Genomic DNA, 26,794 nt, shown 5'->3' on the forward strand with positions numbered 1-26,794 from the left:
GAACAGATTCAGATGTGGCCTTTTGTGTCTGGCTTATTTCACTTAGCATGTTTTTCAAGTTTCATCCATGATGTAGCATGTATCAGTATGTCATTTCTTTTTATAGCTGAATAATATTCCATTGTATGGATATACCACATTTTGTTTATCCATTCACCTGCTGATGGATATTTGGGTTGTTTTCACTTTTTGGCTATTATGAATAATGCTGCTATGAGCATTCCTGTTCAAGTTTGGGTGTGGAAATATGTTTTCATTTCTCATGGGTATGTGTATCTAGGAATGAAATTGCTTGGTCATATGGTAACTCTATCTTTAATCATTTGAGGAACTGACAGTTTTCCAAAGTGGTTGCACCATTTTTACATTCCCACCAGCAGTGTATGAAGGTTCTAATTTCTCCACATCCTCAACAACAATTGTTATTATCTGACTTTTTGATTCAAGCCATCCTAGTGGGTATTTACTTGTATCTCACTGTGGTTTTGATTTGCATTTCCCTGATGACTACTGATGTCAAGCATTTGTTCACGTGCTTATCGGCCATTTGCATATCTTCTTTGGAGGAAGGTCTATTCAGATATTTTGCCCATTTATTAATTGGGTTATGTGTCTTTTTATTACTGAGTTTTGAGTTCTTTATATATTCAGATACAAGTGCCTATCAGACATATGATTTGAAATATGTTCTCCCATTCTGCAGATTGTCTTTTTACTTTCTTCATGCTGTCCTTTGAAGCACAAATGTTGTCAATTTTGATGAAGTCCAATTTATCTGTTTTTTTCTTTTGTTGCTCATGCTTTTGGTGTCATATCCAAGAATCCTGATGATTTACTCCTATGTTTTCTTACGAGATTTTCATAGGTTAGCTCTTACATTTAGATCTTTGACCCATTTTGAGTTAATTTTTGCAAATAATGTGGTATGGGCCCAACTTCATTCTTTTGCATGTGGCTATCCAGTTGTCCCAACATCATTTGTTGAAATCTTTCCCCACTGAAAGGTCTTGGCACCCTTGTCAAAGACCAGTTGACCACAGATGTATGGAATGAGCCATTTTTGAATCTTGATTCTGTTGTACCATTAGCTATCCTTCCCAACTGACAATTTAATTAGGATGCTTCTTATGTCTTCTTCATCCCAGTTGCTAATAGAAATGAGTAGAAAAGGCTCAAGGGCAGAGCCTGGCAACAATTCAGTGTCTTCCTTTCTTGGTTTACTTTCGAACATTAGTCAGTACTCCTGGGAACAACCTGTCAACCAGGTGTAAATTCATTTAAATCAGCTATCATCTAGTCATCAGTTCCCCGTTATGTTCGTAAGTGTATCACCAGGTACTGTGTAAAATACGCTACTGAAATCAAGATAACATTACCCTAATAAGAAACTAGCCATGCAGAGGTAAAAGAGTAATTTAATCACCATTTTTTTCTAAATATTCACATTCCATTTAATAATCCTTTCTATAATTTTTACAGGAAACTCACTGATCTGCACTTTTTGAAATTAATCTTTTTTCTATTTTATACTTTTTTGTCCATTTCTGTTTTCAATGATATATATAAAATTTTACTTATCTCTATGTGTTTACACCTAAATTTCTAGTTTATTACCTAGTCTCCGTCTATTGGTATATAGACATCCAAGACCTTTAAATATTATTCCAGGTTCTATAACAGTAATTTTAATTCTAATCTTAATCCCCTCTATACTGTCCAAGTTCTTTTTTTTGCCTCAGTTTTTCCATTTAAAAACTGAAAATATTTTGCACTTATTATATCACCTACAAGGTGATGGATTCAATTATGAAAATTACATTTTTAAACTGTGATACTCCTATAGAAAATATTAACATTTTATTCAAAATATGGATGATAAATTTAAATTTTATCCACTAAGACAGTTGATGACAGGAAAAATATAAGGTAGCATTTAGAGTGTAGGGGAAAAGAAAATACCTTAGTAAATATGTACAATTCCTGAGATCTATTACTTGCTTTTCATATTAAGTATTAAACATTACTAGAAGCAGTGATAAAGTCAGTGGCCTTGGAAATACATATGATTTCAATTCTTTTGTCCTTTAGTCTCACCTGAAAAGTGCATATACCAGGGTAGCAATCAAAGCGAAACTGACCACAACTGCCACAAGTACTTGGTCACTTACTCCTTCTATGACTGAATCATCATCCAGTTTCAAACTTTGAACTTCACCTTGATATTTGGCCATTCCAAGTCTAAAAGATACAGAAACAAGATGAAAGTTACAAATGACACAGTGAAAATGAAATATGCTAATAAAAGCAATATACATATAACTGACATATTTATATTTATATTCTATTTCTTTTAAGAAAAACAATTACTATAATTTATCATCCATTTACTTTTTTTTTGGTGATGAAGACTGGCCCTGAGCTAACATCTGTGCCAATCTTCCTCCACTTTGTATATGGGACGCTGCCACAGCATGGCTTGATGAGCGGTGTGACAGTACACACCTGGGATCCGAACCCGTTAACCCCGGGCAGCCAAAGCAGAGTGCAAACTTAACTACTACACCACCTGGCCAGCCCCGATTTACATTCTTTTAAAGCAGATTTTTTAAAAATACCCTTTCCTCTTCAAGCTTAGCTCCTTTAAGAAAAAAAGACATTCCTCTTGAACAACTGCTCTTTTCCCACTCTTGAATACCAAATAAATTCTCCAAGTAAATCAGATCCTTCTTCTCCCTCATGGCACTGAATGTGCATCATGGAATTTACCATGTATGGATAGGGAAGGAAGTATATTGTCTTCTTCTGTAAATATTCCTATATTACCTAGCATAGTGCCCTGTACACAGTAAGACCTAATAAATATATGTTTAAATAAGAGTGATTCGCCTTACTTATCGTGTTAGTAATTTGAAAAGTAAAAGACATTGAGGCTAGAAGACATTTATATCTACACTAAGACTACTTGAATTAATGAAAATTCTGGTGCTTGAAAAACTATTAACCTCACCTGGGAATAAACTCATCTTATGGTTCAGAATTCTTTGAACTGCCTGGAATATGGAATCACTCTGAGGCTGCATTTCCTTATGAAGAGAAAAGGGAGGGTATGAAACTCTCCTTCCCATACACTAAACTAGAGAAAAATGGTAATACCCAATTTCTATACGTATGAGGGAAGATAGCCCAACCACATCAGTGTCCAAATATCACAGGTAATTCATATTTTTTCAGAAAAATTTATTCATATTTTTTACTGGCAAAACAGGAAAGTTGAAAGACTTATAAGACACTTAAAGGGAAATAAAGGAAATAAATATTCAATTACATACATATGACTATTCACAATTACAAAATTCTGTATTTATGTAACTTACCGCACTGAAAAAAGTTTTTATTCAATACAATCATTAATCAGGTGAGTCTCTGTTAGGAGGTCACTTGACTGTGAAAGTCGAACACCTTTGAAAAGGATCTGAACTGGCTGCTAGTAAGAAAATCACCTCATGGAAGAAACTTAAGCAAACAAACAGATCAAAGGCGGCTTTCATCAGCTTTACACGTAGTAATCACTTGATACATCAGCAACTTTCTAATGACAGGTTTCAAATCTCCATTATGAAGGCGTATACCAGGACACTCTGAGAATAGGCTCAAACTCCCCTGTGTCAAGATTCCCAGCCTCTAATTTCTGAATCTGTCTCACAGAGTGGCGGGGCTTTTCTCCTATGTACACATTTACACAGTTTACTACTTGGTACTTTTTTTTAAAAAATGGGTTACATTTGTTCCTACGTCTTCCCAAGTACAATCAGTGGTAATGTGACCAAATTCTACTGTACAAATTACATATATTCTACCGTATAAAAATAGAGAGAGATATTTGACTTCTACGGGTACAGCCTTAAGATGCTGCTTCATGCACAATTCCAAGAGCTCAGAGATCCAGGATACTTGAAATATTTCAGAGCCATATGTTATTTGCATCATTTTATAGCAGAAGTTCCCAATGGTGTTGAAATGCAGCGTTACTTTCTACTACCACAAATTCTGGTATCACCAAACAAGGTGCCTGAGTAGAGAGAGGGGAGGAGGGGGAGACTGTTGATAAGCTGCTGAGAGGAACAGAGAGGTCAGCTGCATCTTCCTGTCATATGGAAATCCCAGCTAAACCCAGGGCTCCCACACAGAGAACTACTGATGGTGTCGGACCTACTGTGGGGGCCTTAATAGTTCAACTCCCACCAGTAGTTCTTCTTATAATCAGAGTAAAAAAAGGAACTGCAGGAGCCAGTGGCTCAAAAAATGAGGTATTACAACACCTCTTCTGTTTGGAAAGAGGCCGATCTCAGATTACAGGGGATAAACAATAAAAAGAAATACAATTTTCTACTTGAGGAGATAACACAATACCTCAATCCTGAAAATGAATTCCAAAGTCAACCTGAACTTCAGTTCTCCAACTTTTGCTTTTCACAGTCAGGACCTGTGTAGAACAGATCAGTGCTGCTGATTTTGCCCAGTGGCACAGGCTCTCAGCTCAAGCCGAGCATTGCTGCGTGCACACCAACAGCCCTGCAGTGTAGCTCCAGTTCTGCTACCACTTAAGTTCTCAGGGCCTCCCATTTTCTGCAAATGTAAAAGCTGGACTTCAGGATTTCTTAAATTTCTTCCACCACCATATTCTCTGATTCAGAGTTTTTTTGGTATAGAAAAAAAGTCAGGAAAGATAAATACCAAAGGTTAAAGTGGTTACAAGTGGGGAGCAGCACTGGGAGAGCTTCACCTTTCCCAGGATACGGTTCTATAGCTTGAATTCTTTCCAAGTATGTATTACTTTAACAATAAAAATAAAAGCCAGTGCCTGCTTCCTCCCTTGAGAGATGAAAATTAGGCTTCAGTGCTCAAAGATTTAAAATGTCTGTCTATGGGCCAGCCCCAGTGGCCTAGGGGTTAAGATTGGCACACTCTGCTTCAGCAGTCCGGGCTCAGTCCCTGGGCACGGACCTACACCACCGGTCTGTCAGTGGCCATGGTGTGGCAGTGGCTCACATACAAAAAGAGGAAGATTGGCAACAGATGTTAGCTCAGGGTGAATCTTCCTCAGCAAAAAAACCAAAAACAAACAAAAAATAAATATGATAAAACAAAATGTCTGTCTCCAGTCCCATTCTTACCTACCACCTAGACACCCTCAGTTTCCCGATGGTGCCTTCTAAAGATGACAGTGAAGGGCACTGGGAGGCACCCATAGTGACCACATCTTATTCCCCTGAGCAGTGCACAGGGAATATTACATGTTGTAGGGGCCGCTAAATGCTGCTTACTTGAAACCCTGAAATAAAGTTATTAAATTGACAGAACGTGGTATCTAATCTATCTCATAAAATCCATCAAATATGAAAATAAGAGTTACTAGTACTCTGTTTTTAACTATTTGAGATTTATAGAAACAAAACACTGTAGATCTTGGAAGCTGTGTGTTTTAACTGATAGAAACCTGAAGAGGAGCTGGTTTCCAGCTTTGACTTAGTCATTGGTTAGCTGGCTGTCTTATTGGAGAATAGCTTAACATATCGAAGAAGCATAAGCTTTGGAGTCAGATAACTGTGTACTTACGTAAAATCTGGCTCTCAGTTTCCTCATACGTAAATACATAAAATTAATTTGAAACATATCAAATGTCTGCTTTTTTGGCAAAAAAAAAAGCGCCTTGTTTTGTAGAGTTTATGAGATAATGAAGGTAAAGCATTTAGCATATTGCTTGGCCCATCCTATGGGCTCTCAGCAAATGGAAGCTATAATATTTTGATTACTATTATTGACAACTGTCAAGGAATCAGCAGAACCATGACAGCACTTAGCCATGCCGTCCTCACGGCTATACTATGTAGCATCTCAAAGTGTCTTTAATCAAAGCTCTCAGTGTGTATTCCCTGGGAAGACAGGATAAACTTGGGGACCCTGTCACGCAGGATACCACCATGCTTACTTGACTCTGATACACAACTGTAGATGAGGACTAGCCTCCGACTAACTGGAGTAAGGAAACAGCTACAAGTTCCACTCAGCTCTCTTCCGTCTTTTTCAAGGCTTTCAGAAGAAAAAAAAAAGAAAGAAAGCTCACAGAAAAATAAGAGAAATACAGGAAATTCCATAACTTCAAAGGAGAAACTCAAGGTCTTTTTACCCAAGCTCATGTAGAAATGTGATGGCCACATGGCTTCAGCAGACAATTACTCACATCCAAGAAACCTTTTTTCTTTTTTTTTGGTGAGGGAGATCAGCCCTGAGCTAACATCCGCGCCAATCCTCCTCTTTTTGCTGAGGAAGACCGGCTCTGAGCTAACATCTATCGCCAGTCCTCCTCCTTTTTTTTTTTTTTTCTTCCCCAAAGCCCCAGCAGACAGTTGCATGCCACAGCTGCACATCCCTCTAGCCGCTGTACGTGGGAAACGGCCTCAGCATGGCCGGAGAAGCGGTGCGTCGGTGCGCGCCCAGGACCGAACCGGGCCGCCAGCAGCGGAGCGCGCGCACTTAACCGCCAAGCCACGGGGCCGGCCCCCAAGAGGCTTTTAATATAATTTCCTTCATCCAAGGTAATGGGAGCTACAGCACGAAACCTCAAGAACACTGCAACATCCTGCACAAATGCATTGTGGATGAGCAGTCAAGCTGACAAAAGGCAGCTTAGGTCAATGGTGTCAAAGCCTTGAAAACCTGAGCAGGTGGAGTAAAGGTGCTCACTATACCACAGTCCTTCCAGAAAAGGCTAGCATCTTGTTCTCCTCCACATCCAAAGACAAAGTGCCTGGGAGTCAGGTTTATTACTAACTTTACATGTCTAACAAGGGTAATGGTCACTCACAGTGCTAGGGATTCTACAGAAACAGCCCAGTGTGGCATGGAGGGACTCTGGTTTGACAAAGATCCAGAGGCACCCCTACAGGAAACAAAGGCAGGGGAGATACAAATTTATCATTTCTAAACGTTTCTCTGCCCTTAGAGTATGGAAGAACGTTTAAAAGGAAGACCACTGAGAAGACTTTGGATAAGATTTTTTACATTCACAAAATGATAAATTAGCACATGTGAACTCTTAACTGGTACTCCGTAATGCATCAGTAAAAACTCAATGCTGGGGGCCAGCCCTGTGGCTTAGCAGTTAAGTGCGTGTGTTCTGCTACTGGAGGCCACGGCTTCTCCAGCCATGCTGAGGTGGCATCCCACATACAGCAACTAGAAGGACGTGCAACTATGACATAGAACTATCTACTCGGGCTTTGGGGAGAAAAAGGAGAAAAAAAGGAGGAGGACTGGCAATAGATGTTAGCTCAGGGCCCATCTTCCTCAGCAAAAAAAAAAAAGAACTCAATGCTGTCTTTGCAGTTCTGAATGCTCAATGACAAAACTTACTCTTAATGGGAAAAAGGGGGGGGGGTGCTCCATGAACTGCAAAGCAAAGTAAAGATGTGTCCTGGGAAGTTAACTTTGCTGCACCCCAAATAAAAGTTTGGCATTATCTGGTAAAGTTATGCATGCATACCCTACGACTCAACAATTCTCCTAGGACTCCAAGCCTGTACCCTAAAGAAACTCTTACATTTGCACTAGTATCTAGGTATAGTTCTTAGCAGCCCCAAAGTGGAACAACAAAATGCTCATCAACAGTATAATGGATACACTGTTATATTCATAAAATGGAATACTAGACAGCAATGAAAAATACCTATAGATATATACAAATTTACTATTAATTCAAAGCCACAAAATAACACGATTCCACTCAATAAAAGTTCAAAAACAGGCAAAGTAAAAATATACTGTTTGGGCATGCAGACATTTGAGGTAAAGCTACAAGGAAAAGCAATAAAGTGAATATGATAAAAGTCAGTATAGGGAGGGAATTGTGCTCAGAAAGGAACACTAGGTGCGCGCGGAATTCCTGAGGTACCGGCAATGTTCTTTATTTTTTATGGGTGTTTTATTATCAATTACTCTTGAAACATGTCCGTTGTATGCACTTTTTTGAATATGTTATATCGCATAAAAATTTATCGGTAATTCTGCAGAGATTCAGGCCTTTAAAAACGTGAGAGCTCCAGACGATCCACCTAGCCACTAAGGAAGAAGGCCAGCTCTCAGCACGGCACTGGGAGAACCAGGCCCCAGGAACCGTCGGGGTCCTCAAGGACGGGCGAACTGGCGCACACCCTCTCCCTACTTGAAACTTTTCAGGGGGTCGCGGCTCCACGCGACCCAGGAGGAGCGGCAGGCTCTCCTCACCGCCGGCCAAGCCCACCCAGAACCACCGAGAGGCCCGCCACGTCGGCCCTGCCACCGTCTCCGGGGTAGGAGGACGGGAGCCGGCGCCCCTGGGGCTTAGCCCCGGGCTTCCAGAAGGACAGCGGGGCCCTGGGGTCCGAGACAGAGACTCCCCGCGCCCCGAGGAGCCTCGGCAGCCCCGAGCCGACCCCCGGGCATTCCCGCCCACGCCGGAGCCCTGCCGGCGGCTCCCGCGAGCCCGGATCCGGGTGGGCGTGGCCGGCCGCGGCCCGGCGGGGGGAGGGAGGGGGCGCGTACCTCTCCACCGCAGAGGATACCTCGCCAATTCCCGGTGACTGAGAATAGCGATTATTTCCGGGGACTGCCCCCGCTACCCCTCCCGGACAACCACTAGCTGTCCCTTCTCTAACGTGGAGTGCGGCACCGCGCACGCGCACTGCCGAGCTTCCGCGAGGGGTCCGGGGGCCGCCGCCAGGCCCGGGCGCGTGCGCGTGCGCGCCGCGACACGCAGCGGGTCGGCGCCGGGGCGCGCGGCGGGCGGCCGGCCGGATTGTGCGCAGTGGCGCGGCGGCCGCGCTGTGGCCTGGCCGGCGCTCTGGAGGAGGGCTGTGGGGCCGAGGGCGGGGCCGGGAGCGCGCGGCGGGCGCGCGGGCCCGAGTGAGAGGAGAAGGAGGGGCACGGGGGTGACGGTGTGGGAGCCGCTGCCAGCTCCCGGCGAGCGTCGGCGCCCGGGCCCGAGGAGGAGGTGGGCCGGAGGCCAGGCCAGCTGCCGGACCCCCGACGCAGCCCCGGAACGAGCGGCAGCGGTTTCTGGCGAGGCGGGGAGGCGCTGCCAAGCCCCAGCCGGGGAAGATGTTCAACGTGGAGTCTGTGGAGCGGGTGGAGCTGTGCGAGAGCCTTCTCACTTGGGTATGTGGTGACTGGCGGGGCGGGGGACCCCCTCCCCCAGACCCCCGTCCGGGATCCCCCACGCCGGTCCCGGGGGGCGAGCGCCGAGGGCGGCGGTGCCGTCACATCCGGGGCCTGGGGCGGGCGGAGCCGGGGACGCCGGTGCGGGCCGCGTCCACCCCTGGCCGGGCCGCGCCGGGGGCGGGGGCCGCGGAGGCTCGGCCCGGGGTCCAGGGAAACTTGCCGGGCTCGAGGGTTGGCTGCTCTCCGGGTGGGGACCGGCCCGGCGCAGGCTACTGATGGGGCGCAGGCAGCACTGTAATTAGGGCTGTCGTTGTGTGCGGCTGGGGGGCGCTGCCCGCCTCGGGGACCCGAAGCGCTGGCCGTCCCCGCGGCCGCGCCGCCGGCGGGGGCTCTCGGACCGGGCGCCGGCGCTCCTCGTCTTTGTTGTCACGTCCGCCGAGGATGGAGCGTGGCCCCTCGAGGGATGAGCCGGCGCTCCGGAGAAGAAACGAGAAGTCCTGCTCAGGGAGAGTAGGGAAAATAGGACAAGGGGAGTATTTAAAATGAGAGATGACTTCAGCGATTAGAAAGTAAGCGGTGTGGAGGTATTTATTAAAGGTATTAATTAAAGATAAAAATAAATCTGGGAGGTATTTGGGAATCAGTAATGGAACTCGACATTTTGGGGCAACGTTGTGGGATTCTGATTTTAAGTTATTAAGCGCTTATTAAAATTCTCACGTTTTGGAGTAAATATGTGTTCAATTCTAATGCCAACGGTCTTGCGTTTAGCAGCCTCTTAAAGAGCTGAACACAAACCCTTGCTTGTGTGTTTCTCCGACTGTGGTTCCACTTCTTGGGTGGGCGTGTGTGTGTGTGTGTGTGTAGAGGTCTGCGGGATAAACTTAGTGCTTCGTTAGGGAGCATTCGTTTTACTCATTGCTAAAAATGTTAAATGTTATTTGTAGAATAAAACACTGATATATTTATCGTGGTGACTACCGTGTTTGTATTAATGTTAAAGGTAAAACAGATGTCAGAAATTCTGTTTAGCGGTGCCTTGGGTTACAAGTTCAGATCCTTGGAGTATAGACGTCACTCTCTTGTGTGGGGCACTCTGGTGGAAAGGTTAGAGAAGCATTGCCTTAGGTTGGTTGTAACAAACGTAATGCAAATAGTCTGAGATTTTCGTAATTTTGTTTCTCAGGAATCAAATTGTGTTTTCGGAAACAGAATATATACGATGGGTAGAGTTTGATATATTCAGTAACTTTTATATTAGGCCATTCTTGGGATTTCAGATTGTTTCCAGTGATAAATAGTTAACATACTGCTTACAGCTGTAATGGGTTCCAATCTCAGGCCGGGAGATGGGTTTCACTGCTGTATTTTAGAGAGAAAAATTGATAAGCTGCATAATGTGGCCAAGATTTGACTGGGGGGGGAGATAAAGGAAAGAATTACCACATTCTTTGATATTGTGGAAGAAAGAGATTTGGCAGGGGTTGTAAACAGAAGATTGAAGATCTTAAGATGTGCGTTTTTGAGTCTGTACAAATAGTGCCTTCCTCAATGCTAGAAAAAGAGGCAGGAGGGGAAAAATGAGGCAGCTAATTGAATCTGAAGTGGGGCTACATTTTTTAACGTCTAGAAAGATAAATCATGGAAACAAAGAAGTGTATGTGAAGGGCATCTGCAAAAAGATAATAGTGCAGTAATTTGAGAAATGCTAATAAAAATGTACAGGAAAAATCATAGAGGGAAATTTGAAGGGATACTAACAGAAGCACACATTGGTACAAGAGCATCTATTTAGAATCTGCTAAAATGTCAAGAAAACAGATAATCCAGGTTATCAGCTGTAGAGAGAGGTCAAGGAATATGTTATCATAGAAAAGGCTTTTTTGAAATGTCACAGGAAGGCTCATCAGGAAAAATTTCTAGAGAAGATTAGATTAGAGATTATCAGTGACAAAACTGGAGGGCAGAGTCCACACAAACATGTACAATTCTAAGATTTGGAAACAATTTAAAACATTGTACATTGAAATGTTTCAAACTAAAGTTGAGTTTAAATGCGGGGTTTGTTCTCATTTGTCATTATAAAATGCAGAGTAAATGTCTATGTGGAAAATGTTTGAGGTGGCTGAAAATGTATGTTTTAGTCTAGTAGCTCCCCTCATATCTGGAGGCCAGATTAATGCTGAACACAATTCCAAAACCAAATGTAAGGGAAAAAATGTATGCAGTACACTCCAAAAAAAAAAGATTCCCATTTAGAATAATGTACTCTATTTTACGAAACCTTCTAGGCAACTTGGTTGTGTGGTTTCTTTGCACACAGCAGGTTAGAAGGTAACTGCAACCCTCAGCAAGTACAGACAGCTGTCAGTGATGGAGAAGACCCAGGGACTGGAAGTTCAGTCTGGTGAGTCAGTCTGTGAGCTGCCAGCCTCAGATACTTCAAGAAGCCTCCGTGTTCAGTTATTGAAGATCATAACTATGAAGCTGAATATCAAATAAAAGTTTACTTTCACTATATAGCATTTAGTTTGAGATAAGAGATATATAGTATATTTTAGAAATTCTTCTACTAGAAATGGTTAAAATAATAAAAGCTCAGGCACTTAAAGAGTGACTGTTAGTCACAGATGCAGAGTTCATTGCTGTGGAACATCTCATTGCCCCAAATGCTGGATAAATTGCTGTTTATCAGAGAGCTAGCTAGCCCTAGGAACAAATGTGTCAAATTTTTGTTGAAAAAGGAATAGTTATGAAAAGACAAAGTATCATCCCACAATGGAAAACATCTTAAGCTTAAATTCCAAATCAGAGTTTACCCAGCAAGCAAGTTCAGCAGGATGTGCTTGAAAATTTCCACTCTGCCTCCTCTCCCCACCCTCTGAGTCAAAATGTATTCTTACCTGTTAGAAAAATCTGCCCTGCCTATTACACTTGTCAAACCTAATTTCTTGAACTGTACATGAAAAGATTGCTCTTTCCTGGGTTTTAGAGACTGGAAAACCAGAAAGAATCTGGAATGCTATCAGTTAATGGCAAGAAGCCAAGTGGAAAAAGAATCATCACATGGGCCCAGTGCGTTTCTTCTGGGAACCCCAGCAACATTGACATATCCTTATAATTTTCATATTGTTTATTTAGCAGCCTATAAAAGGTATACTAGTGTATAGATTTAGGGAGGGTATAATTTTTTATGATAGTGTGGTCCCCATTCCATTCTCTCTGCTCTGCCTAACTCCTTTCTACCAACAATTTTTGTCTTATAATGGAGGAATAAAGAAATCAGATGTACAAAAGTTAAAGCATGTATTTTTTTAAATCTTTCATTTCCTTTTTTTTTTTTAATCAAGGGTCTATGTAACATGGTAGTTAAGAGTATAGGTTCCAGGTTACCAGAGGGGCAGGGAGTAGGGGGAAGGCGAAAGGGATAAAGGGGCACATATGTATGATGATAGATAAGAACTAGACTATTGGTGGTGAGCATGAATGCAGTCTATACAGAAACTGAAATATTATAACGTACACCTGAAATTTATACAATGTTATAAGCCAGTATGATCTCAATAAAATATATATATATATATATTTTTTTTTTTTTTAAAGAGTATAGGTTCTGAAATTAGACCGCCTGGATTCAAATCCTGGTATTTGTTTCATACTAATTATGGATGACTTTGGACAAGTAACTTCACCTCTGTGTTTTGACTGCATTCAATTTAACACTCACAGTGGTTCTTATACTTTAGTATTGATCAGCATTATTGGAGGGCTCGTTAAAACACTGATTGCTAGGCCCCACATTCAGAGTATGTAATTCAGTGGGTCTGGGCTGGGGCCTGAGATTCTGCATTTCCAGCAAGTTTCCAGGTGATGCTATTGTTAGCAGCCTGGGGACCAAACTTGGAGAACCACTGCTCTAGATCAGGGTTTGTTAACCTTAGCTGGATAATTCTTTGTTGTAGGCACTGTCCAGTGCACTGTAGGACATTTAATGGTAGCATCCCTGGCCTCTACCTACTAGATGCCAATAGCACCCACCTAGTTGTTACAACCAAAAATGTCTGGCAGACAGCAAAATCACCCCTGGTTGAGAACCACTGGCTCTAGAGATGCCAGTTCCAGGTGATCTCATGCTTTACTCTTCTGATGCTTTTGAGGGGGAGGGGGAGGTGGAGGTTGGGTGATGTTAATGGAGCTTCTTGGAATTAAAAGAGGTTATGACTCTTCAGGTAGAATTTCATGCAGTTAGGTGCAGTTATCTTTACACTTTACTGTACTGCTATCCTGAAATATCCTGTAGCTGTTGACTCAGAGTTTATGAGAACTGGTAGGTGATAGTTTAGTTTTTTTTTTGCTGAGGAAGATTAGTCCTGAGCTAACATCTGTTGCCAGTCTTCCTCTCTTTTTGCTTGAGGAAGATTAGCCCTGAGCTAACATCTGTGCCAGTCTTCCTCTACTTTATATGTGGGTTGCCACCACAGCATGGCTGATGAGTGGTGTAGGTCTGTGCCCAGGATCCGAAACCTTGAACCCAGACCACTGAAGCAGAGTGTGCGAAACTTGAACCACTCGGCCACCGGGCTGGCCCCAGGTGATAAATTTTTTTAGAAATTAAAATATAATTCACATACCATGAAATTCATTCTTTTAAAGTGTACAGTTCAGTGGTTTGTAGTATGATTACACAGTTGTGCAGCCATCACCACTATCTAATTCCAAGAACATTTTCGTTATCCCAAAAGGAAACTCCACAGAGATAGATTTTCTTTGGCATCTGCTTTACTTTTATCTCAAAGCAGAGGTGGACATCCTGTAGCACTCGTGAGGTACTATTTATCTCAGGAGCCAATACAGAGAATATAATTGTTTGGAAGCCACGTTTTAAAACTCAAAGTAAAAAAAAATTTTTTAAGTCCTAAGACCAAGAGAGAAATAGGTAGTCTTATGATTAAATTTCTTGCATTATTGAATTACCTGCTGTATTGAGTTGCTTCTTCTGATTGGCCAGGGTTGGTTTTCTAATCTTTCATCCCTTACATTTGGTCGTGCTTGGGATCAGCAGGGTTCCAAATGCCAAATCAGTGTCCTGATGCATAAGAATAGAAATAGATTAGAAATAGATTCCTAGCCTCCTCCAACTTCCCAAATGCTTCTGGTGTACATCCAGGTTTGGGAACCACTGCTTTAGACTTTTCAAAATACCTAATATGGGTTCATTTTCTCATTCATTCTTTAAGCAACACACCTCTCCATAAGGTATTTTTCCCAATTTCTATATTGAAAAACTAGTACTAAGAGAGGTAAAGTGGCACATCCAAGGTGACACGGCAAATTAGGAGCAAAGCTGGGGATAGAATTAGTTCATTACATTCAAAGCATATTCACTGAGGGCTTATTCCGTATCAGGCATTGTGCTAAGGTTAGTGATAAAGAGATAAATGAGATGTGGCCCACACTGCTGCCACTTTTTCATTCTAAACAAACCTACAAGAAAGAGATTGATTTAGCAACTGTAAAATGAAAGCAGATACTTATTTCTTTGTAAACTACTTCGTTATTACATTGCCATTGAGGAGGCAACTGGAGATAGTACTGAGTAAAATTCAATATCAGTTCCTGCAGGTATTTATTTGTTCCATTTATTCATTTCCTAATTAACTGAACCTCTACCATGTATGAAGTCAGTGTCAGGGGCTGGCTTGGAAGGGGCCTCTTTTCATCACCTCTCCCAAATAAATATCTGAGTAAAAACCACTTGCTATGCGATCTTTAAGATAATTAATTCCTTTAGTTTTCACCACCATAGCCATCACTACCCACGAGACTCTCCTCTATAGAAAATATGAAGAAGCTACTGACTGCACTTGTTAATAGTTCTTTTTTTTTTAAGATGATAGATGATATGGTACAGAGAAGTGGACGCTCACCCACTGTTAGTAAGAGAGTAAATTGCTATAGCATTTATTAAGGGCACTTTGGCAATATTTATCAAAAACCTTCAAATGTGCATACACTTTGACCCAGCAATTTTACTTCTAGGAATATAACCCAATAAATAAAAATGTGTATGAATACAAATGGTTACCTGAGTGTTATTTCCAATATTTCCATTGTCACTACCTAACGTGACCTCATTTGTGTTCATATATAAACTTACTAAAATAGGTCTCCCTGCCTCTTTTCCTCCAATCCTTTCTTCGTCCTGCAGCCAATATGATCTTTGTACAACGCAAATCTCATGGCCTCACTCTCCTGCGTGGAACTCTGTGCTTCCTCCCCATTGCTCTTAGGATAAAGTCCTGACATGGCTTATGAGGTTATGCACAATAATCCTTCCTCTTTAACCCTGTCTTTCACTGTTTTACTCTTTTCCTTGTTATATCTCTTCCTCCAGTTCCCACTCCCCCACCCAATCCATACCAAGCTGCTTTTCCTTCCTAGATTGCACCCCACTCTCACTTCTAATCTTTGTGCTTACTGTTTACACTAACTATAATACTCTTTCATTTTACTAACCTTTAAACTGTGTAGGAGCGTGACCTACATCTGTCTATTCTCAGTGATTTATTTCCTTCTAAGTCCTGGTTACACTACTGGGTATAATCAGTGTTGGCTCAGCTGTATTATCTACTCATAGAAATAATTTCTACTGTTTCTTGGCCACATCATGTTGACCAATACAAAGTTAGTTCTAATTCAGAATACATTTAAAATAAAAATGAATTGAATATCTAACCTAACTGTAATAACTGTGACTTCTACATCTGTATAAAGGTATTTTGGCTCTGAGTAAAAGAATTCTCAACCTGGCCAGGCTTAAACAAGAAATTTATCTCACATAATAGGAGGCTTTAAGATTTTTTAATTCTGTGGCTCAATTTTGGCCTCCATGACCTAGTTCTTTGTATCCCTCCTTTTTGTCATCAGCTGCATTGGTCTCATCCTAAGACGAATTCCCTTAATAGCCATAAGATCACTGCTAGTGGCAGTTGAGACAGCACACTTATTCACATCAAGAGGAGATTGGGGGCCGGCCCCGTGGCTTAGCGGTTAAGTGCGTGCGCTCCGCTGCTGGTGGCCCGGGTTCGGATCCCGGGCGTGCACCGACGCACCGCTTCTCCGGCCATGCTGAGGCCGTGTCCCACAAACAGCAACTAGAAGGATGTGCAGCTATGACATACAACTATCTACTGGGGCTTTGGGGGGGAAAAATAAATAAAGTAAAAAATCTTTAAAGAGGAGATTGGCTTTTTTCTCCCAGAAGCTCAAGTAAGCATCCCCTTGTAGCTCTTTGGTCCAAATTGTCTTTGCTCTGTGCATCCCTGGATCTGTCACTGGTGGAGGGATGATGAAAGTACCATGACTTTCTTAGATTGATCATCTGTGAGGAGAATGGATGCTGGAAAATTACCCAGTGTCCACCACAGTTTCTCTTTTACCAAAGGGAAAAAATTACAATAATAACCTGTAGGAAATTTCCCATAAGGGAAAAAATTTCCAACTATTTTGCTTTTTAAAATTTGTTCCAGCTCCCAAGATGAGGTAATCATAAAAACAAGCCTAAGAAATCTTCTGTATAGTTAACCATGGAATCTTCTTTCCTCCCCCCTTTTTTTTTCAGATCCAGACATTTAATGTGGATGCACCATGCCAGACCGTGGAAGATTTAACGAATGGGGTTGTGATGGCCCAGGTTCTTCAAAAGATGTAAGAATAGATTGCTTTATTGTTTTGTATGTTCTTGTACATGGATATTTATTAGATTGAAAATATGGACAAAAAATAAAGTGCTTACTTGAAACATGTGTTGCCTATAGAATAAGAACTGTAAGCATCAGTGATAATTTTGATGGCATGTACTTGTTTAGCTACAGATTGACTGGCTGCAAGGTTAATTGTAATTGTAATTATTATAATACTCCAATGTTTTTAGCAGAATTATTTGTTCTTGTGTTTTTCAGTATAAGCTTGGTAGAAATTCTCATGTTAATGACCATATTTTGCCATTGTAGAAGAATTTAAGAGGTTTACTCCCTCTTTCTTTAGGATTTTGCTCAAACGGTGTCTCAGTGAGGCCTTCTCGGGCCACCCATAGAAAATAAGCAGCATCCCATAAAAGGGATACTCTGTATTCCTTTTAACCTTTTGTGTTCTTCTCTAAAGTATGTAACACCATCTGATATACCGTATATTTGCTTGTTTATTTGTTATCTGCTGCTTCTCCCTCCCACCTGTCCACAAACACACACACACAGACACACACACACACACACAATGTAAGCTCCACATGAAGGCAGGGAATTTGTTTTGTTCACTGTCGTGTATTAGCACCAAGGGCAATGCCTGGTTGGTTGAACCATATGAAAATGCCCTGCTTTGTAGGTCAAAATGGTCAAATAACAGCAGTTTCTTATGGTTCAGTCTGCATCATGGGTGCTCATATTTACTGAATGACTAAAGGAATGAAATATTTGTTTGGGATATATAAAACATACCTGATCCTTTCCAAGTACTTTGAAAACATAATAGTTGTAAAATTGATATTGTATGGCCATCTTCGGCTTTTGACCTAGAAATTGTTCAAATAAAGGATTACCTGTGACTTTAAGAGGTCATTAGGTTTGACATGATGTGGGGGATACCTTTGTCTTTTGAAACCCTGAGCATTTGTCAGCCTGATGATGTTAAAAGATTTGTGTATGACTAGCTGGGATTTCCTGCAGTTTTCTTGAGAATCATCGTTAAGTGAATTCTTGTGTTGCTCACCTTGCGGCGAGCTGTATAGAGTTGCCCGTCTGAGAAGCACCTCAATTGCCTGCATTTCAGAGAATCTGTGTACCTTAGAACTGGGGACTCATGCTTGCAAACTATAGCTTGCTGTTGCTTTCTTCTGTAGCTTACATGACACATCTCTCCTGATATGTAGGCACACAGACTGATGGAGCTTGAGAAGGCTCATTTGCAACCTGACCAGCCCGGATTCTGGCACTCTGAGAAGGGTGATCCTGTGATTTTCACGGTCATCTCTGAGTGGTGCCCTAATAATTTTTAGCCTTTGAATGGTCTAGAGAGTTTCACTGACGTTCTTAATAAAAATTATTTGTGGGCATGTGGCCTAGCTAAGTGAGCTTTCGTGGTATCTGTCAGTAAGTGAATTTTTTGCTTAAGTTAGTTTGAGTAGGATTTCTGTCACTTGCTAGACCAGAAGAAAGACTGTATTTGTATATCATTTTGCCAGATTCAGATCATAACATACATTATGTTCTACAAAGTGGTTATTTTAATTTACCAAAGCCTTGTGGGCATATTTCTCATCAGTACAGATTTTTACCTTCTCCTCCCTCCCAAGTGCCTTCCTTTTTGCCGTTTGATGAGGTACAACATATACAGAAAAGCATACTAAAAAAAAGTGATGAGTGTGTGTGTATGTTGTATGCATATGTGTGTGTATACACACATCCATGTAACCACCACCCAGATTGAGATATATAACATTTCTAGCCCCTAGGTGATTCCCCTGATGCCCCTCCCTAATCAATACCCCTTGCCCCCAAATAGCCATGATTCTGACTTCTACACCATTAATTAGTTTTTCCTGTTCTTGAATGTCTTATACATGGAAGCATACAGTATGTACTCTTTTATGTTTGACTTCTTTCACTCAACATAATGTCTGTGAGATTCATTCATATTGTTGCATATTATCTATTTTAAATAATTGTATAATATATACAGCTTCGGAAGTTCAGTTCCTCTTTCGTCAGTTTGATATTTATTGAATGGCTACTTTTATGTCCAGCGCTTGTGATCAAAGGGTTGTGGCCACAGCCCGCAGAGTAATTGCCTTCAGAGAGTTTATAACCTGGGAAAAACAGATTTTAAATAACCAGGAAAAAAAAAATTGCTTCTATAACAACCGCTACAGAGGAGAAGTACACAGTGTGTGACAGTTTGTAAGAGGCATATTTAACTCAGTAAAGGAAGTCATGAACATTCTACCTGAGTAAGTAAAGGTAAATTAAATCTGCGAGATGAACGGTAGCAGATTTCTTAGCAGAGGGAAGAGCGTATGCAGAGGCCTTGTAGATCGATGGAATATGGTGAACACTACTACAGAAAGAAAGGGTTCGAGTGGCTAAAGCAGAGAGGGGGAGCATGGTACAAAATGAGGATGGAAAGGTAGATGGAGCCAGACCATGTAGGGCTTTGTGTCTTTGTTCCAAGGGCTGTGAGAAGCAACTGAGGGGTTAACACGGTCAGATTTATATTTTGAAAATATTCTGGCTGCAGTTGTAAAATGAATTTGAAGAGGCCAAAATGATGAAGGATGATCAATTGAAAAGAAATTTGTAGTAACTCGAAAGGGAGATGATGGTGGCTTGGACAAGGAGGGGGTAAAGGAGATGAAAACAAGTGGACGGGCTCAAAATGGTACAGAAAATCAAATTTTGATGATTGATATGAGGGTAGCGAGTAAAGGGAGGTATCAAAATTGACTTTTAAGTTTCTAACTTAAGCAGATACACAGAAGAGGGTGCAAACCACTGATGTGGGAATGCTGAAAGGGAATCTGCTATGGAGGACTGCTGGATGTATCATGAGTTTAGTTTGGGGGACACTGAATTTGAGTGGTATTGAGACATCAAGAGAAAATACCAAGTTAGCAGTTGACTGTACAGGCTAGAGTTCAGAAGAGGAGTCCAGACTGGCGATATCAATTTGAGTATCTCTTAATTGAATCCATAAGTGTGGACTAAATCACCTAGGGAGGAGTGTAGGATAAGAAGAAAAAATGTGTAGCCTGAGTCTTGAAGAACTTTAATTGTTGATTAGAACATTGACCAGCAGAGGGACCAGAGAGGCATGAGGTAAGCCAATATAGAGTGTGGGTGCCGAGAAGAGAGCTCTACTCAAAATAGCAGATCTTTTCATTTTGTCCTAGCTGATAAGTGAAAAACTGTATCTTTTGGTAGTTTTAGTAGAAATTTTATCAATTATGAATGGATCTAAGTATGCTTATTGTTAGTATGATTATTTTTCTGTCTCTAGTCTTTTAAGCTATTTTCTGTTCATCTGCGTTCCAGCTTCCAAAATGTTGTTGCTGTTATCTTCTCTCTTTCCTTTTGTCCATGTAGGTTCATGTCCTCCTCTTTTTTTTTAATTGATACACTTTGTCTTTTACAGCATTTTTTAGTTTCACAGCAAAGTTGAGTGGAAAAGAGTTTCAGTATGGGATGATGAAAAAGTTCCGGAGGTAGATAGTGGTGATGTTTGCACAGCAATGTGAATATACTTAATGCCACTGAACTGTACACTTAAAAATGGCTTAAATGATAAATTTTGTTATGTATATTTTACTACAATAAAAAAAGTTTTTAAAAATTGAGTGAAAAGTTTGGCAAGTTCCCACCACACACAGAGCCTCTCCCACTATTCATATCCCACACCCAACAGGTACATTTGTTACAGTTGATGAACCTACGTTGACACATTATTATCACCCAGAGTCCCTAATTTACATGATAGTGCACTCTGTGTTGTGTATTCTGTGGGTTGACAAATACATAATGACATATATCCATCATTATAGTATCATACAGAATAGTTTCACTGCTCTGAAAATCCCCTTTGCTCTACCTGGTTGTCCCTCCCTTCCCCTGACCCTCAGCAATCACTGATCTTTTTACTGTCTCCATAGTTTTGCCTTTTCCAGAATGTCGTATAGTTGGAATCCAATAGTATGTTGCCTTTACAGATTGGCTGCTTTCACTTAACAGTACAGTATTGCATCTAAGTTTCCTCCATGTCTTTTCGTGGCTTGACTTTTTTTTTAGCACTGCCTCCCCTCCTTTTTTTTTTTTTACAGCTTTATTGAGATGAAATTGACATACAATATATTGCACATTTTTAAAGTGTAGAATTTGATAAATTTTTACCTATGTTGATGCCTGTGAAACTATCACCACTGTCAAGGTAATGAACATATCAATCACTTCAAAAAGTTTCCTCAGTCCCTCCTTTCTGCCACCCCTTTCCCATCCCCAGGCAACCACTGATTTGCTTTCTGCCACTATAGATTAATTTGCGTTTTCTAGAAATTTATATAATCGGACTCACACAATATGTTTTCTTTTTGAGGGAGAGGGTGTGGCTTCTTTCCTGCAGCATAATTATTTTAAGATTCATTCATGTTGCCTGTATTCATAGTTCATACATATTCCATTGTATGGATATACCAGGATCTGTTGATCCGTTCATCTGCTGATGAACATCTGGGTTATTTTAGTTTTAGGCTATGATAAATAAAGCTGCTATGAATATCAGTATACAGATCTTTGTATGGACATATGCTTTCATCTCCCTTGGGTAAAATTCCACCTAGGAGTAGGATGGCTGGAACATATGACAGGTGTATGTTTAATATTTAAGAAACTGCCAAACTGTTTCCAAAGTGGATGTACCATTTATATTTCCACAAGCAATGTATGAGCATTCCAATTGCACTACAGTCTCACCAACACTTGCTAAGTTCAGTCTTTTTAATTTTAGCCATTCTAGTGGCATATCATTTGGTTTTTGTTTTTTTTTTATAGACTTTTTTTTTTTTTTAAGATTTTATTTATTTATTTTTTCCCCCCAAAGCCCCAGTAGATAGTTGCATGTCATAGCCGCACATCTTTCTAGTTGCCGCCTGTGGGACTTGGCCTCAGCATGGCCGGAGAAGCGGTGCGTCGGTGCGCGCCCGGGATCCGAACCCAGGGCCGCCAGCAGCAGAGCGCGTGCACTTAACCGCTAAGCCACGGGCCGGCCCTTATATCATTTGGTTTTAATTTGTATTTCTATAATGACTAATGATGTTGAGCATCTTTTCGTGTATTTACCACCTATATATATTCTTTGGTGAATTGTTCACTATTATCTTTTGCCTGTGTTTTAATTGAATTGTCTTATTAAATTCAGAGTTCTTTATATATTGTAAATACAAATCCTTTGTCATGTGTATGTTTTAAAATATTTTCTCCTGGTCTGTGGCTTCGTTTTCATTTTCTTAGTAGTGTTTTTGCAGAGCAAAAGTTTTTAATTTTGATAAAGTCTAATTTATTAATTTTTTTCTTTTTTAGTTCATGTTTTGTTTTTGTTGTATTAAGAAATCTTTACTGAGCCATGGTCACTAAGATTTTCTCCTGTGTTTTCCTCTAGAGGTTTTATAGTTTTAGTGCTTATATTTAGGTCTATGATGCATTTTGAGTTACTTTTTACATAAGATATAAGGATAGGTTTTTTTTTTTTTGCACTATTTATTGAAAAGATTTCTTTCTCATATTTTCAGGACTTTTGATTCTGTTGAATTTCCTAATGACTGGACAGACATCATTCATGAATGGTTAGATTCTTGTTCATTTAAATATTTTTTTACTAATATATCAGTCATCAAAAACGCTAAGATATGATCTATCCTTTTACATGTTTATGTCAACAAATACAAAATGAAAACCTTTTTTGGCTTAAGTCTTTAGGGAACTGTGACTGTTAATATTGTCTAAACTCAAATTTGTACAATTTTATTTCCTATTTTCAACTTCTTGGTTTGAAGAAAATTAGCATTAGACTTCATCAAAATTTTTACAAAGCAGCTCCCACTTTGGAGAGCACAGTGTGTTTTGTGTAAGACAGCAAGAATTTGAATTGACTGGTTATGCTGTAAAACCTGTGATTCTTGGTAAACCTACAGTACCTGTGCCAAAGAACAGTGAAGGCTTTGCCCTGATCTAACTTGAGCTCTGAAAGATATCTGGTTCTCTCCTAACAAGACTGCTTCTGCAGGCTTCTCAAGCAGTGGCTGTTTTTTCCCCACAGGCTTCGTCTACCACCTAGCCCAGAGGTGGAGCTCCTCAATGCTGCTTCCAGACCATTCTCCTTCATCTTCCCTAAAACCCTTTGAATCTTATGACATCATCCACCACCCCTCGTTGTTGCTGTCATTTCTTGTCATTTCTCAACAATTTTGGATCCTGGCACACTATCGCTCTTTCCAATACTACTCTTGTCTAAATTCTTGGTGATTTGACTACGTGCGTGGATGATCCTTCATATCCTTGCCTGTCAATTTCTTGAACTCTTCTCCATTGATCTTGTCTTCTACCCAATTTCAGCCACTCATTCCCATGGTCATACCTATACCTTATAATTACCGATAATGTGTTACTCTCTCCATAATCTCAATTTTTTCTTTACCACTGTCGGGTCAGTACTTCCTATCTTTGCATCTCACTCCCTCTGGTACCAAGTCTCCAATAATTCTTCAATTCTCTAGTGCCAGTGGGATCTCAGTGCTGTCCTTCACCTTCACCTCTCTTACTTTGCTCTTATTCAGCTGAAATTCCATGGTCAATCTTAATCACTCCTCATTTTTAGTTCCTTTGCCCCTTTCTCATTTCTTTGTATTTGTTTGGCAAAACCACAACTCTGGCTAAATCTAATGTCCTGCCAGTTCTGCTTCTCACCTATGCAGCTGAACCTAGCTGGAAAAACACACAAGCATGCTGATGGATCTTACTGAAATTTCTCACCACGAAACCACACGTGTTACCTTATGGAATCCTACAGCCATGATGTACTTCCCCAGTCCTTTCACTCCCCCCCTCTTCTAGATGACTGTCTCACACCTTTCTCTCTTCAGACCTCCAGTACCACCTATCCTCTCTTATTCATCTGCTCACCACAAGGTGGCATATATCCTCCTTCTGAGAAAGTTGAAACAAATAAAAGAGAGTTTCCGTAAAATCCCATGACTACATTTATCAGCCTCCTGCATCAGTTTGACTTTGCCTTGCTGCCTATTACTACATATGAGCTATGGGATTGGGGGGGAGGTCCTATCTTAAAGTACCTGCACTTTGTAAATTGGATCCCATTGCCTGTCACCTACTCAGGATCATCACTTTACCAATTCTCCCCTCTTTCCTACATGGTCAGTTTTCCCTTCCCTACTGGATTGTATCCATCAGCATGCAAGCAAACTATTATATCTTTTCTTTTCAAAAATACTTATCGTGATCTCACTTCTGTCAGTCAGTATTTCATTTCTCCTCCCCTTTGCAGCAAAACTCCTTCAAAGAATAGTTTGTACCCAACTGTCTTGGATTCTTCTCCTCCTGCTCTCTTAAATCCAATTCAGTCAGCATTTTTCCCACCATTATATTAAAACTGCCCTTGTTAGGACCACCAATTATCTACACATTTCTGATTCTAATGGCCCATGGTCAGTCCTTATCTGGACGTGGAGCAGCATTCGAAGGACAGAGGCTCATCTGCTTACCTCCCTGTAACACTTTTTTAGAATTTGGCTTCCAGGATACTGTTACCCTCTGGGTTCTTCTCCTTTTTCACTGGATGATCTACATTTCCTTTGCTGGTTTTTTCTCTTCTGTCCTACTTCCTGGCAACGCTGGAGTACTTAAGGACTCAGGCTTTGTTCCTCTTCTCTTTTCTCTTTGCTTTCACTACCTTGATGATTTCATCTAGTCTTATGAGTTTAAATATCATCCATATCCTAATGATTCCCAAATTTATATCTGACATGAATCTTTCCTCTGACCTCCAGACTTGTCTCATTGTCTACTTAACATCTCCAGTTGGGTCTATAAGACATCTCAAAGTTATCATATCTAAACTAAACTTCCTGTCTTCTACCCAAAACCAGCTCAGTCAAAAGTCTTCTCATTTCAGTTGTTGGCATTTCTTGCGTTCCAGTTGCTCAGACTGTAAAACCTATCTTTCTTTTTCTACGCATCCCACATCCACACTGTCAGGAAATCCTGATGGCTATACTTTAAAAATATATCTAGGTCTGGCCTTTAGATCTAACTTCCAGTGTACAGAAAAATGCAGAGGCTAAAGGAACAAGTTAAAGTAAGTCATGAGGAAACAATTAGGCAAATCCAGAAAGTGAGATATTTTACAGGTTGCTTGACCTAGTCTCCTTAAGTCAGTATCATGAGAAGAAAGGAAGAGGGTGGACTGTTCTAGACTAAAGAGCCCAAAGAGATAGAGACAGACAGACACTAACCAAATGCATTGCATGGTTCTTGGAAATCCTGCCATATCCAACAATGGAAGACGTTTGTGCTGAGTGAAATAGGCCAGTCATAGAAGGAGAAATATTGCGTGATTCCACTTATATGAAGTATCTAAAATAATCAAACGCATGGAAACAGAGAATAGAATGGTGGTTGCCAGGGGCTGGGAGTTGGGGGAAATGGGGAGTTGCTGTTCAACAGGTATAAAGTTTCAGTTATACAAGATGAATAAGTTCTAGAGATCTGCTGTACAACATTTGCCTATAGTTAATAATACTGTGTTGTGCACTTAAAAATTAAAAATTGTTGAGAGGGTAGATATCATGTGGTATTCTTACCACAATTTCAAAAACAAAAACAAATGCAATGCATGATTCTTCTTGGATCTTGTTTGAACAAACCAACTAGAGAAACCAACTAAAAGACAGAGAAAAATGGAGGAAATTTGAATATAGAGTGAGTATTAGATGGTATTTTGGGAGTATTTCTGTATTAGGTGTAGTATCAGAACTATGGTTATACAGGAAAGTGCCTTACTTATTAGGGATGTATTGTGGAGTTTTTAGGAGTAAGACGTCCAAAAAACCCAAATAGTATGGAGCAAATATGGCAGAATGTTAAATCTCTGTGATTGGCTTATGGTTGTTCACCAAAATATTCTCCTTCTCTGTATGTTTGAAAAAATTTACTACCTTTACTGCTACCACATTGGTCTGGCCGTCATCATCTCTTGCCTATATCATATTAACAGTTTCCGGACTGGTGTCTGTGTTTCTACACTTGCCTGCGCACAGTCTAATGTGAACCCAGCAGCCAGAGTGATTTTTTAGTAAGTCAGATTTTCTGCTTAGAACCCTACATTGGTGAAATCATTCAGTGTAAAAGCCACAGTACTCACAATAGTATATAAGATCCTAGGTATCTGGACCACCTGTTAACAATCGGACCTCTTTACTGTAGTGTTCTTTCCCACACAGGCTCCCTTGCTCATCTTCAGGCCCATCAGGCATCTCCTGCCTTAGGGCTTTTTATGGACTTTCCCTCTACCCTGAGTGTTTGTCAGTCAGATATCCACATAATACTCTTCCTCACCACCTTCCAGCCTTAACTGAGATCTGTCAGTTTCTCAGTGTAGCCTACCCTGACCACCTATTTAATATTGCCACCACCCTTACACTCCAGATCCCTTTGTCTTGCTCTGTAGTAGGTGTTCTGGAAATATTTGTTGAATGTATGAATATGGAATTATAAATTTTGACTGCAATTAAAAGAAAGCAACTTTTACCTTCTTTTATCCTTTGTGTGTAAGAAGAGTTCACCACCCTGTTATTTTCCATCAACAGTTTCCGTGACACCAACTAGGTGTCCTGCAGTTCAATTTGGTTCTGACACTAACTTCCTAATTTAGCTCAGACCCCACAAGTTAAGGTCAAAGTCCTTTAATTCTGACCCTATCCAGAGTCGACTCAGGCTCCACAAGTTAAGGCCTCAGTCCCAGAAGACTGCCTTCGCTTCAGACC

General features: G+C 40.8%; 2 protein-coding genes across 8 annotated transcripts in view; one reads left to right on the forward strand and one right to left on the reverse strand.

Moving 5' to 3' along the window:
• RNF170 (ring finger protein 170) overlaps positions 1–8,703 on the reverse strand; it is a 29,796-nt gene extending 21,093 nt beyond the window's left edge. For 2 of the 3 annotated variants that reach the window (XM_004441216.3, XM_087418602.1), the window contains exons 1-2: positions 8,581–8,703; positions 2,095–2,238 (exon numbers count right to left, since the gene is read on the reverse strand). In XM_004441216.3, coding sequence (XP_004441273.1) covers positions 2,095–2,231 — 137 coding nt within the window. In that variant the 5' untranslated portion in view covers positions 2,232–2,238; positions 8,581–8,703. Of the gene's footprint in view, positions 1–2,094; positions 2,239–4,410; positions 4,699–8,580 lie in introns of those variants that run through there. The other variant, XM_087418603.1, reaches the window with a different exon arrangement.
• A 225-nt stretch (positions 8,704–8,928) lies between these two features.
• The window catches only part of HOOK3 (hook microtubule tethering protein 3), a 110,190-nt gene continuing 92,324 nt past the window's right edge, over positions 8,929–26,794 (forward strand). For all 5 annotated transcript variants that reach the window (XM_087418598.1, XM_087418601.1, XM_087418599.1 and 2 more), the window contains exons 1-2: positions 8,929–9,192; positions 16,817–16,902. In XM_087418598.1, coding sequence (XP_087274724.1) covers positions 9,136–9,192; positions 16,817–16,902 — 143 coding nt within the window. In that variant the 5' untranslated portion in view covers positions 8,929–9,135. The remainder of the gene's footprint in view (positions 9,193–16,816; positions 16,903–26,794) is intronic.

The sequence above is a fragment of the Ceratotherium simum genome, chromosome 28, assembly GCF_057802395.1.
Source record: "Ceratotherium simum simum isolate JZ-2026a chromosome 28, ASM5780239v1, whole genome shotgun sequence".
In the NCBI taxonomy this organism is placed as follows: Eukaryota; Metazoa; Chordata; class Mammalia; order Perissodactyla; family Rhinocerotidae; genus Ceratotherium; species Ceratotherium simum.